We start from the raw sequence: 12573 nt of genomic DNA, 5'->3' as shown, positions 1-12573 counted from the left end.
TAGTATTCTTCATTATAGGAGCCCTTTTCTAAACTGTGTGAAGAAACTAAAATCAGTTTTGAAAGGGCACAGGGTAGATCTATCGGAGTAGTCCCAGGGATGAGCCACCTCAGATACTCAGAGAGGCCGGACAAACTGGGATTCTGAGCAGAGATGTGCAGAGGAATTCAAAATTTGGGGGTGTTTTGATAGAGGGAGGGAGACGAGATTGTTTTTTTTAAAGGCAGGTGGGTTGGTGGCAATGGAACACAGATCAAAAGGAACGAGAGAACAGATGAGCAGAAACGTCTTTATGCAGCAGGCTGCGATAATTGAGAATAGGTTATTGGCCGGGGAAGCTTTCTGAGGAGAAGCAAATAAGGAGTTGAAGAGGAAACATTTGCAGGGCTTTGGGCAAGGACTATCTGGATCGCTGTTTCTATATAAAAAAAAGCACCGGCCTGATGAGCTAAACAGCCTCCTTCTGCTCGTGTCTTCATAGTTTTGAGGGATTGAGTGGCCTCAGAATTGTGGGGCTGAATGGCCTCCTCCTGTTCCTGTATAAAAGATGCTTCAGGAGGGAATTCCAGAATTTCGGTCATTAAAAGCCAAGGCATACCTGACTTAGTCCCAGTCTCTTGCCTTTTCCCCGTAACCTTGAACATTGTTTCTGTTTAAAATATCAGTCTATAACCCGCCTCCTGCAATAGAAATCTACAGGTTGACTTGTAAATTACAAAGCCTTTTTAGGGATTTGGTGGAAGTAGGCCTCTCTCACATCCTGAATTAGATTCACAGCTTTTAGCCTCCTCCCTAGGAGTATCTATATCTCTACTTCCGGGCTCCAATCCCGCATAACCCATTTTGCATTTTGATAGTGCCCTTCATAACCGCATGTCCAACCCGCAGCCCTTGGCAACCAGTGTTAGCCAGGGAACCAGAGAGAGAGAGTGCTCATGTTCTCTTTCAAATGATGTCGAGGGACTTCCTGCCTCCCTCTGGAAGGGTTGATGAGGCCCCCACTTTAACATTTCACCGGAAAGATGGCTCCTCCAACACTGCAGCACTCCCTCGGTGCCAGCCTGGCCGTGTCGGCTGAGATTATTTACAAGAGTTTGCACGGTGGGGTTTCACTATCATTCATCTTTTGTGTGAGGTGGCCATTCATGCCTTACCCAATGTGCTAATGGGGGCCAATATTTACAACAGCAACTGTCTCCAGATGCAGTAAACTGTCCTGAGTTGATTGACTGGAGAGTCATTAGTGTGGAGCCACATAGGGGTGAGGGTGGGGACAAAGTTTAATGAAACGCCTAAAAGAATAAGAGGGAGAGGCAAGAACTTGGCCTGACTGTTCAACACTGGGTAAAGGAGGTGGGTGATAGTGTCTCATCAACACACTGGCACAGTGGTTAGCGCTGCTGTGTCACACTGCCAGGGACCTGGGTTCGATTCCACTCTCGAGCAACTGTCTGTGTGGAGTTTGCATGTTCTCCCCATGTCTGCGTGGGGTTTCCTTGTGGTGGTCTAGTTTCCTCCCACAGTCCTACAATGTGTGGGTTTGGTGGATTGGCTGTGCTAAATTACCCATGGTGCCCAGGCTGGGTGGGTTACCCATGGGAAATGCAGGGTTATGGGGATAGGGTGGGGGGGGGGGTTGGGGGGGGAGGCTCTTCGGAGGACTCGATGGGCCGAACGGCCTGCTATCACACTGTAGGGATTCTATGATTCTACTGGATTTCTTTGTTGGCCAAATGAGCTGAAGGGCATATCAGGGGTTGGGGCTAATTCTCACCCTATTTACACCATTGCCCAAAGCTAATCTCACCCCAAGCCCACAACCAGCCCACTTCAAATGCAAAGGGGAGTTTAACCTGCTCCTGGCATGGTCACAAGAGGTAGATCTGCCCCACTGATGCCCTCAAAACCTGGGTAATTTGGGGGGATGCCTCCCTAATGGGATCTCTGTGCGGGAGGGGTGGATTGAGGTGGTAAGTAAAGTCTCTGTCATGCCTTGTAGCATTACCACCAGGGCTCTGCCTGCTGATGCCAATCGTTATCATTGGCATCACTGGGCCATGGAGATACATGGGCATCCCAGTGATGTTCACATGACCTCGGCTGGACACAGTGGGCAAATCACGTCTGCTCTCTCTCTCTCTTACGCTGACCACCCACCCCTCCCCCTTCTCCAATGCACCAATGGGAGCTTGCGTTTCACAGAGGTGATCCGGTGACCCAGGAGAGAGAGTCTCACCGAGCTTGTGTGTTTCAGCTGAAGCGTATGAAGGAGCTGGAGCGGCAGCGCGATGCCCTGTGGTACGGCCTGGGTATGGTGGAGCGGGCACGGGACTGGTACCACCAGGAGATCCATGGCATCCAGCAGCGACTGAGGCACAGCGGCGAGGCTCCCAGAGAGCAAGTGAGCAAGGCACCGCTGGGAAATGTCCATGTTTTCGGGCGGTCGGTGACCCAGAAACGGGAGGCGGAGCAGTTGGGTGGGTGCGGGTGGTGGGCAAGGCGGTGGATGCTGTGGGAGTGGGGGGCAGTACTCTACCAATCATTAGAGGTGAAGGCTAAACATCTACCTCAACACCATTTTCCCAGCCCCTGTCCCTAACTTCCTTGGTGGGCTTTAATATCCAAAAATCTGTCTTGGACATAATCAATGATTGAACTATTAAGGCCGGCCCCTCATGTCTGTGTGGGTTTCCTCCGGGTGCTCTGGTTTCCTCCCACAGTCAAAAGATGTGCAGGTTAGGGTGGATTGGCCGTGGGAAATTGTCCCATAGTGCCCAGGGATGTGCAGGTTAGGGTGGATTGGCCGTGGGAAATTGTCCCGTAGTGCCCAGGGATGTGCAGGTTAGGGTGGATTGGCCGTGCTAAATTGTCCCATAGTGCCCAGGGATGTGCAGGTTCGGGTGGGTTGGCCAGGCTAAATTGTCCCGTAGTGCCCAGGTTTGGTGGATTAGCCATGGGAATGCAGGGTTACAGGGGGTGTGCCTGGGTGGGATGCTCTTTGGAAGGTTAGTGCGGACTCAATGGGCCGATTGGCCTGTTCCACGCTGTAGGGATTCCAGCTCTAATTGTAAAGACAATGAAGAGAAGTGGGACTAGGCCAGGCAAAGTGAAGTTGACTACCTCTATCACCAGGGGTGCATGGATGGCAAGACCACTGTTGCCAAACTCCCCTTCTCTGTCTCAGGGGTGTCTTTGTCCTGACTTGGTGACTCCTTTAGCATCAGTGGGCCCCACAGCGGGGCTCCCCACCCCCTGGCCAACTCCCTAAAAGGGGTGTGCATTGTACCTAGACCCTCACGAAACTACATTCTGTCAGGACTAAGCGGCCCAACAAGTGGCAGGGAATGACACCCCTTTCAGCTCCTCCTTGTCTCCCATCTGACCCTCAGCACCGTGGCCTTGTACCTGCACTGAGAGGCCGGGTCCCGCAACCGTCCCAGGAGGAAAAGTGGGGACCAAATCCCGGTTGTTGTTTGCAAAAATGTGGTCCACAGCAGCGCTCTGGCCAACTTCTCACCCTCGTCCCCTGGTGGCAACGTACACTTTTGTTTTGCACCTGCTTCAGTCTGCGCTGCCAGGAACAAATGCTAGACATAAAGGTGCTAGACATGAAGGTGCTAGACATGAAGGTGGGCCAAGCAGCATCAGAGGAGCAGAAAGGCTGGCGTTTCGGACCTAGACCCTTCATCCGTCAGCCTTTCTGCTCCTATGATGCTGTTTGGCCCGCTGCCTTCATCCAGCCCCTGCACTTTGTTGTCTCGGATTCTCCAGCACCTGCAGTTCCTGCTATCTCTGCTAGACATGAAAATGGGTCAGACAGCAGAGAGAGCCAGCTAACGTTTCCAGTCTAGGTGACTCTGCCCTAGTCATAGCGTTCAGGCGCGGGAACTGTAGGTAGACCAAGACTTTGATGGGCCCTGGGTCTAGTATGACCCTATGAATGGCATTTTGGGCGCGGTACGTGGGGAAAGATTCCTTCTGTGCATTATCAGCAGGGACTGTGAGGCGGGAAAAGAACTGGGAGTTGAGACGTGGAAGCAATCGTCTGAGTATTAATTTCCTTCCATCTCTCCTGCCTCTCCTCGCTCCTTCTCTTAGGCCTCCACGTCTCTTGTGAACCGTCCATCCCTCCTTCAGGACAAGATCCAGCGCATCAACTGGTGCCTGAGTGACTTCATCTCCAGTGCAGACAGGGTCAGTGCCTTGCTGTCGCTCCTGTTACTCCTGTTTCACAAGAAAGAAAGCTAAAAGCTTTGCACACCCAGAGCGAACTGTGAACTATTGGCTCTTGTTGTGTTGCGGAGAGCGCACTGAAAGGAAGGGCTATAATAACAATGATGTGTTACTGTGGGGTTGGCGGAGGCAGGGATAATTGTGGACCAGGACACTGCAGGGAATTCCGCTGATTTCTCCAAGACAATCCAGTGGGATCCTTTCGAGGATTCAGTTTAAAACCCCTCCTCTATCAGTGCTGCAACCCCTCTGGCTCGTAGAGTCACAGAGTTGTACAGCACGGAAACAGACGCTTCGGTCCAACCCGTCCGTGCTGACCCAGATATCCTAAATTAATTGAGTCCCAATTGCCAGCATTTGGCTCATATCCCTCTAAACTCTTCATATACCCACCCAGATGCCTTTCAGAAATTTAGTACCAACCTCCACCATTTCCTCTGGCAGCTCATTCCATACATGCACCACCCTCTGTGTGAAAACATTGCCCCTCGGCTCCCTGTTAAACCTATACCACTCTAGTTTTGGACTCCCCCACCCTGGGGAAAAGACCCTGACTATCCATGTCCCTCATAATTTTATAAACCTCTATAAGGTCATCCCTCAGCTGCCGAGCGTGGGATTCCCTACTACAGAAAAAAAATCTCAATGTTCCAGGGTAGGGCAAGTCCAAACTAAGAGGGGTATGGGTTTAAGGTGAGAGGGGGAAAAGATTTAACAGGGACCTAAGGGGTAACTTTTTCACACAGAGGGTGGTGTGTGTATGGAATGAGCTGCCAGAGGAAGTGGTGGAGGCTGGTACAATTACAACATTTAAAAGGCATCAGGATGGGTATATGAATAGGAAGGGTTTAGAGGCACAGGGGTCAAATGCTGGCAAATGGAACTGGATTAATTTAGGATGTCTGGGTCAGCATGGACAGGTTGGACCGGCTGTACCTGCACTGTACAGCTCTCTGACTCTGAGAAGGTGTTAGATACAATTCTTGGGGCAAAAGGGATCAAAGGGTGTGGGGGAGGAATTGGGAAGAGGACACAGACTTGGATGGTCAGCCATGACCATTTTGAATGGCGGAGCTGGCTCGAAGGGCCAAATGGCCTCCTACTGCCCCTATTTCACAACAAAAGAGAAAAGAAATATTTACGCTTGTTCTTGATTAATTACGTTGGCAGAGTTGACTCAAAAGTGCTGGTCCTCTCGTGTGATTTGCTGTGAGGCATCTGCAAGGTCACATATCGCTCTCCTTGCCAGCCAATGATAAAACCCACCGGCTGGGGGAACAACAAATACACTGGATAGCTTCTAGTATGCCCCACGCCTAATTCTTAAATCGATGGGTCACGCGCTCCATTAAGTGAGGGTGAGGTCAACCCTCTCTGCCAAAATGCAACGCTCATGGAATTACGAGTGCAAACTGAAGACCGCAGGGGTCGTTTCCTCATCACCTGAATGGTCCTTGCTTTTTCCAGATGTTTCTGCCTCACTGCCAGATGGAACAGCCTGACCCAGAACATCTGCCCAGAGCAAAAGGCAGGAGGTCCCAGCAAGAGAATCTGGAAGCACTGAAACGGCAGAACTATTGGCTGACTAAGGTATGAAATGTCTGTGGATTATTCGCTGTCAATGTCCCTGAAGGGACCTTCAAACTTGGCGATAATGGGCCACTGTCAAGCAGGAAAGGCAAATGGACGTTTCCCACTGATAAGCGTCCATTTGAACAAGGCACAGTCCAGCCTGATGTTGGCTGCACTGGCCCAGCTCCAGCGGCTGATGGTTGATCGATACAACCAATAGGTGGCATTCGCAGGGGGTCTTTAGGCACCTAGAGGTTCTGGGATGACACAGGATCAAAAAACGACGCCATTCGGCCCCTCAACCCATTCCATGAGATCTGACCTTTACCTTAGCTCCATCCACCCACCTCGACTTCCCTTCCATTAATAACCTTGCCCAGCAAAATTCGATTGGTCCCAGACTCGTGCAACTCATTTCTCATCTACCGTGGGAGCTAGTTTGCCACTTCCTTTGTGTGAAGGATGCACTTCCTAACGTACAAACAAGGAGCGAGAGTAGGCCACTCGGCCCCTTGAACCTGCTCTGCCATTCTATAAGATCGTGGTCTGATTTTTTTGCACATTCCCCCTCTCCTGTGATAACCTTTCCCTCTCTTACTTACTAAGAATCCATCTACCACTGCCTTCAAAGTGCTTTGGCCACCTTTGGAGGAGGAGCACTTCAAACTCTTGCGATCATCGGAGACATAAAACTTTGTCCTCATCTCTGTTTTAATTGAATGGCACCTTATTTTTAATCAGCAGTTCCACCCCCTTGTTCTAAATTCTTTCACAAGAGGAAACATTCCCTTCACATCCACCTGGTCAAGATCCCTCAGGGTCTATAATTGAAAGTCAAGTCTCCTCTCACTCTTCAGCAGCCTTTTCCATGCTGACCTTGTAAAACAAATTATTTTGTAACCATCAATATTCCAGAGAATGAAAGCAGCCAGACTCCCAGAGGGTGCTCCCTCATTACATGGAGATGGAGGCTAGTGAGTTTAACACAATGGGGTCACTTAAGCCTCAAGATGAAGGTTCAGGTTAAGAAGACAAGACATTAGTGGTGATAGCAGCCAGTACAGCATGCGAACCCTCCTGTTTTCGCCCAGCTGTCCAGCCAATCGAGCTAACCAAATCTGAATTTACTTCCGAAAACTTAGTTCACTCAATTGACGCCCCAGTTCCCCACCTTCAACTCCCTCCACTGCCCACAGTAGCAGCAGTGTATACTGTCTACAAGAAATTCACCAAAGCTCCTCAGGCAGCACCTTCCAAACCCGTGATCTCTATCATCCAGAAGGACAGCAGATACATGGCAACACCACCCCACTGCAAGTTCCCCTCCGAGCCACTCACCATCCTGACTTGGGAAATATATCAGCCGTTCCTTCAGTGTTGCTGGGTCAGAATCCTGGAATTCCCTCCCTAAGGGACATTGTGGGTCAACCCACACACTAAGGATGCAACAGTTGAAGGGGGCAGCTCACCACTGATGTCTAGAGGAGCAATTAGGGACAGTCAATGAGCACTGTCCCAGCCAGTGATGCTGAAATTCCACAGAACGAACGAGAAGTAACCTTTTTGTAGTCTAATTGGAGCCTTGGTAGCATTCTGTGAAACTGAGCTGCATTCCTTCCAAGGTCAATACATTATTTTCTAAGGTGTGGCTGCCAGAACCGCACACAGTGCTCCAGATGTTATTTAACTTGGGCCTCTATAAAACTGTACATTTTCCATCACTCCTGTTACAAAGGCTAACATTCCATTCACAGCTCCGATCAGTTTTTGTACCGACAACTGTACGATAGTGGTTTGCGCTCACAGTCCCTCGACTTTAGCCCATCAACGATCTCCTCCATTTTAAATAATACTCAGATCTCCCCTGTGTCACTGCAAAACACAGAACCTTATGCTTGAAGGTTAACCTGCTTTAAAATCCGTCTGCCTGTATTTTAACCATTTATTGAATCACTATCCCCTTATCCTGTTTTATTGCTGTTAACACTAGGGAGCATCAGCCTGTGTTTCATCCCCAAACTTGGATTTCCTGCCATAAGAACCTACGAACCAGGAGCAGGAGTAGGCCCCTTGAGCCTGCTGCGCCAGTCAATAGCATCATGGCTGATCTTTTCATGGACTCAAGCCCCACTTACCCATCATCTCACCATAACCCTTAAATCCCCTTACCGTTCAAAAATCTACCTCTGCCTTAAAAACATTCAATGAGGAAGCCTCAACTGCTTCACTGGGCAGGGAATTCCACAGATTCACAACCCTTTGGGTGAAAAGGTTCCTCCTCAATTCAGTCCTAAACCTGCTCCCTCTTATTTTGAGGCTATGCCCCCTCGTTCTAGTTTCACCCGCCAGAGGAAACAACGTTCCTGCTTCTATCTTATCTATTCCCTTCATCATTTTATATGTTTCTATAAGATCCCCCCCTCATTCTTCTAAATTCCAATGGGTATAGTCCCGGTCTACTCAAAATCTCTCCTCAATAGCCAACCCTCTCAACTCCTGAATCAACCTAGCGAACCTCCTCTGCACCCCCTCCAGTGCCAGTACATCCTTTCTCAAGTAAGGAGACCAGAACTGCACACAGTAATCCGGGTGTGGCCTCACCAGCCCCTTAAACAGCTGTAACGTAACCTCCCTGTTTATAAACTTCATCCCACCAGCAATGGAGGACAATACTCCATTTGCCTCCTCAACTACCTGCTGCACCTGCAAACCAACTTTTTGATTCATGTACAAGGACCCCCAGGTCCCTCTGCACAGCAGCGTGCTGCAATTTAACATTTAACTGTATCCCTGGGACTCATCCCCAAATCTTTCAGTAAACATCATACTGAGAGGCTGTATGGAAAATTTCTCTTCTTCTGCCTCCACCACAGAGTATTTCACAAATACCCTCCAGTTTATGTGGTCTGGTGACTGATCCTCTCGCGAGTGAGAATGCTCAGCTCGAAAAGGCAGTGGAAACAGATGCTACAGTCACTTCTGAAAATGGAATTTGAGATGTAGGTGAAGATGGGGAGAAATGAGAGATTAGATAAATATGACGTGCTGCATTTTGGAACGACAAATCAAGGCAGGACTTATATATACATTTAATGGGAAGGTCCTGGGGAGTGTTGCTGAACAAAGAGACCTTGAGGTGCAGGTTCATAGTTCATTGAAGCTGGAGTCGCAGATAGACAGGGCGGTGAAGAAGGTGTTTGGTACGCTTGCCTTTATTGATCAGTGCATTGATAACAGGAGTTGGGAGGGTCATGTTGTGGTTGTACAGGGTATTGGTTAGGCCACTTTTGGAATATTGTGTTCAGTTTTGGTCTCCCTGCCATAGGAAGGATGTTGTGAAACTTGAAAGGGTTCAGTAAAGATTTACAAGGATGTTTGTAAAGTGTTTGAGCTGCAGGGAGATGCTGAATAGGCTGGGGCTATTTTCCCCGGAGTGTCGGAGGCTGAGGGGTGACCTTATAGAGGTTTATAAAATCATGAGGGGCATGGATAGGGTGAAAAGGCAAGGTCCTATCCCCAGGTTTGGGGTGTCCAAAACTAGAGGGGCACAGGTTTAAGGTGAGAGGGGAAAGATTTAAAAGGGATCTAAGGGACAACTTTTTCACACAGAGGGTGGTGCGTGTATGGAATGAGCTGCCAGAGGAAGTGGTGGAGACTGGTATAATTACAACATTTAAAAGACACCTGGATGGGTATATGAACAGGAAGGGTTTAGAGGGACATGGGCCAAATGCTGGCAAATGGGACTAGATTTATTTAGGATATCCGGACAGCATGGACAAGTTGGACCAAAGGGTCTGTTTCTGTGCTGCTTGACTCTATGAAAAATATGTGCCAAGCACCGTTTGTAGCCAGGGGGAAGGCAACATCTCAAGGAGCTGTTGTAGATACAATGTGCCGAACAGACTTGGTTCTGTGCTGCTTGGCTCTACGTGCCACCCGAAGCTCAGTACACACAGCAGAGCCGTAAACCATTGGGTTGTTGTGCCAAGTGTACCCTGATATGGAAATACAAATGGTCCACATGTGATGTCATTCCTCTCTGGGATATTCTGCTGGAAATCACACACCTCCATTCCTGGACTGAGCATAAAAAAAATTAAAAGATTCTAAAATAAGTTTCCCCAAATGCTGTAAATTTTTTCATTATATGAGGGGATGTGGGTGTCACTGGCCAGGCGGCATTTATTGCCCATCCCTATGGGTCTGGAGTCACATGTAGGCCAGACTAGATAAGGACAGCAGTTTCCTTCCCTAAGGGGCATTAGTGAACCAGATGGGGTTTTTTCAACAATTGACAATGTATTCGTAGTCATCATTAGACTCTGAATTCCACTTCCAACATTTGCCATAGCAGGATTTGAACCCAGCTCCCTCAGACATTATTGAGTCTCTGGATTAATTGTCTAGTGATAATACCACTAGGCCATCACTTCTCCATGATGCAGGCTGATAGGAAACAGACCAGGTATTTCTACTGAACAAAAACAACTTTATTACAAGTAATTAGACTCTAGACTTAAGTAATTAGTTAAACACAATGGGGAGGTAATGACCTAGTGGTATTATCATTGGACTGTAATCCAGCGACCAAGATAATGTTCTGAGGACCCAGGTTCAAATCCCACCACAACAGATGGTGGAATTTGGATTCAATAAAATATATGGAATTAAGAGTCTAATGATGACCATGAATCCATTGACAATTGTTGCAAAAACCCATCTGGTTCACTAATGTCCTTTAGGAAAGGAAACTATCATCTTTACCTGGTCTGGACTACATGTCTGCCCTCTGGGCAATTAGGGACAGACAATAGATGCTGCCTGGCCAGCAACACTATCATCCGATGAATGAAAAAAGAAACAATTGGAATACTATAAATGTAGTCCTTTTTTCCCTTATAAATTCCTCCTTACACACATACAGACACAGACAGGGATGGGGAAAAAGACAGTAAAATTTTTTCCTATGATCTGATGAGATGGTTCCTGCTGATCAGAAGTTTTTTTTTCTTAGCTTTTCTTTTCAGTATGCTTCCACTAGTTTGTAGGAGGCACAGGGTGGCTGGCTCACTGATAAGACGTCCCTAACTTACCAATGAAAAGTCACAGTTTATAACAACTGCTGAAGTTTTAAAATGAATTTTAATTGCAGAAAACAGAGAGAGACAGTTCCAGAGCTGGTGGTGATCCAATTCCTGCTCTGTTCCCAGCACCCGCCAAGCTGTTCAGTTATCTGTCAGCCAATTACATGGTTGTTGGCAAGCAAAAGGGCTTGGTCATCCACAGTTGGTTACTAGTCCATAGACCAATGAACTTTGTTTGCAGAACCCCTTGTCACCAGTTAAGTCTGCAGCAGCTTCCTAACTGCATAGAAACAATGCTTGCCATGAGGGTGCACTGACCTGCCTCCTGAAATGTGAGGAAATGTACAGACAGGGTTTTTTCCCATTTCAGTCCACAACATAACAAGACACAGTCTTTACTGCTTTGGGTTTCTGACCCACAGGAAGTGTCGAAGAAAAGCCAATGGATCACCCAGCTGGAGCAGGAGAAGGCAGTGCTCATTAAGCAGCTACTGGAAGCTCAGCTTGAAGGTTACACCCAGCCTGGGTGCGACAGCTCCACCTTCGTCTAGGCTCACCGAAGCTTCAGTCAATAACAACACCTCACTACCCGGGAGCCAGGAGGGCCCTGGATCTTCCCTGTTCTCCAGGCTCAACACGGAGCTGCACTATCAATTGCTGAAGAATCATAGGACAGTTACAACGCAGGAGGACATTGGTGGTGGAGATTAAGGTTAGAGGCCATGTGATCGAGGTGGGAGTCTGGACAGAGTGGATTAGGAGAAACTGCTCGAGAACCAGCGGGCACAGAGTTCAGGGAGAAAGAGGGAGAAATGCGGCCAGTGGCTGGGATCTGGATAAGGCTGTGCGAAGGAGATAATTCGGATCCTGCCCTTGGCAGACAATGAGCCACTCGGGGCGGGGGGGGGGGGTGAAATTGCACGGAAAAGGCAGGAGGGGGTAATGGGCCCAGCCGAGTTGCCCTCACAAGGGGCCAGCATGGGCACAATGGGCCAAAAGGCTTTCGGCCTTACGTAGCCATTCTACGATTGGAAGAGCAGTGATCCCAGAATATCTCCATCCAGTTTCCTCTCCGTCACCTCTTTCCCGGGAATGAGGGTCCCAGCTGGGACAGAGTGGAGGTGGACAGTTCCCAGAAACACACCCGAATGGGATGATACCACCCCCTCCCCGCCACAACCCAACCAGAAAACATTTTGTTGTTGTGGAACATGCCCAGCCATGTCAGGGTGGGGGGGGCGACTGAGATGCTTGGTCAGAGGGAGTCTGTTTACGGGAGTAACGAGAAGCAGAGGGACTCATGAAAGGGAACCGGGGGGTCTCAAGGGGCCCGGGCACAGTCGCTATGGCCGGAGAGAAGGTTCCGAGGGATGTGCCCGAGACTGGGATGTGAGGGGGAGAGCAGAGTTTGCAGAAGGTTACAGGGTCTGAGGAAGTCACGGAGGAAAAAGAGAAGTTGGGGGGGGGGGGGCAGCGAAGAGAGGGACGGGGGGGGGGCGAAGGGAGGGAGCGAAGAGAGGGACCGGGGGGTGGGGGGCAGTTCTCACTGCAAACTCCCAAACAAGTTGCTGACAGGATCTGTCCTCAGAGGAACATCCTGCCCATCGGCAATGTTAACAGACATCTTGAATCAGAGGGAGAGTTCCTCACACAGCATCACCCCCCCCCCCCCCCCAACCCC

At 49.2% G+C, this 12573-nt stretch overlaps 1 protein-coding gene across 1 annotated transcript; it reads left to right on the top strand.

Annotated features, from left to right (window-relative positions):
* The first annotated feature begins 2294 nt into the window (after positions 1 to 2294).
* Positions 2295 to 11777, top strand: LOC109926501 (suppressor APC domain-containing protein 2). The gene is made up of 4 exons (XM_048616624.1): positions 2295 to 2401; positions 4099 to 4194; positions 5701 to 5823; positions 11315 to 11777. The coding sequence occupies exons 1-4, from the start codon at positions 2312 to 2314 to the stop codon at positions 11441 to 11443; spliced, it is 438 nt and encodes a 145-aa protein (XP_048472581.1). The 5' UTR covers positions 2295 to 2311; the 3' UTR covers positions 11444 to 11777.
* Positions 11778 to 12573: the final 796 nt, after the last annotated feature.

Source organism: Rhincodon typus, chromosome 35, assembly GCF_021869965.1.
Source record: "Rhincodon typus isolate 14 chromosome 35, sRhiTyp1.1, whole genome shotgun sequence".
Classification (NCBI taxonomy): domain Eukaryota; kingdom Metazoa; phylum Chordata; class Chondrichthyes; order Orectolobiformes; family Rhincodontidae; genus Rhincodon; species Rhincodon typus.
Note: the sequence above shows the minus strand (reverse complement) of the source record. Positions and strands in the feature narration are given on the sequence as shown.

What these genes read in the sequence shown, in the direction of transcription:
- LOC109926501 (XM_048616624.1), top strand. Translation starts at nt 2,312, where the DNA reads ATGGTGGAGCGGGCACGGGACTGGTACCACCAGGAGATCCATGGCATC. An exon ending in GCGAGGCTCCCAGAGAGCAA is followed by an intron (nt 2,402 to 4,098) that starts GTGAGCAAGGCA and finishes TCCTTCTCTTAG; the next exon opens with GCCTCCACGTCTCTTGTGAA. An exon ending in AGAACTATTGGCTGACTAAG is followed by an intron (nt 5,824 to 11,314) that starts GTATGAAATGTC and finishes TCTGACCCACAG; the next exon opens with GAAGTGTCGAAGAAAAGCCA.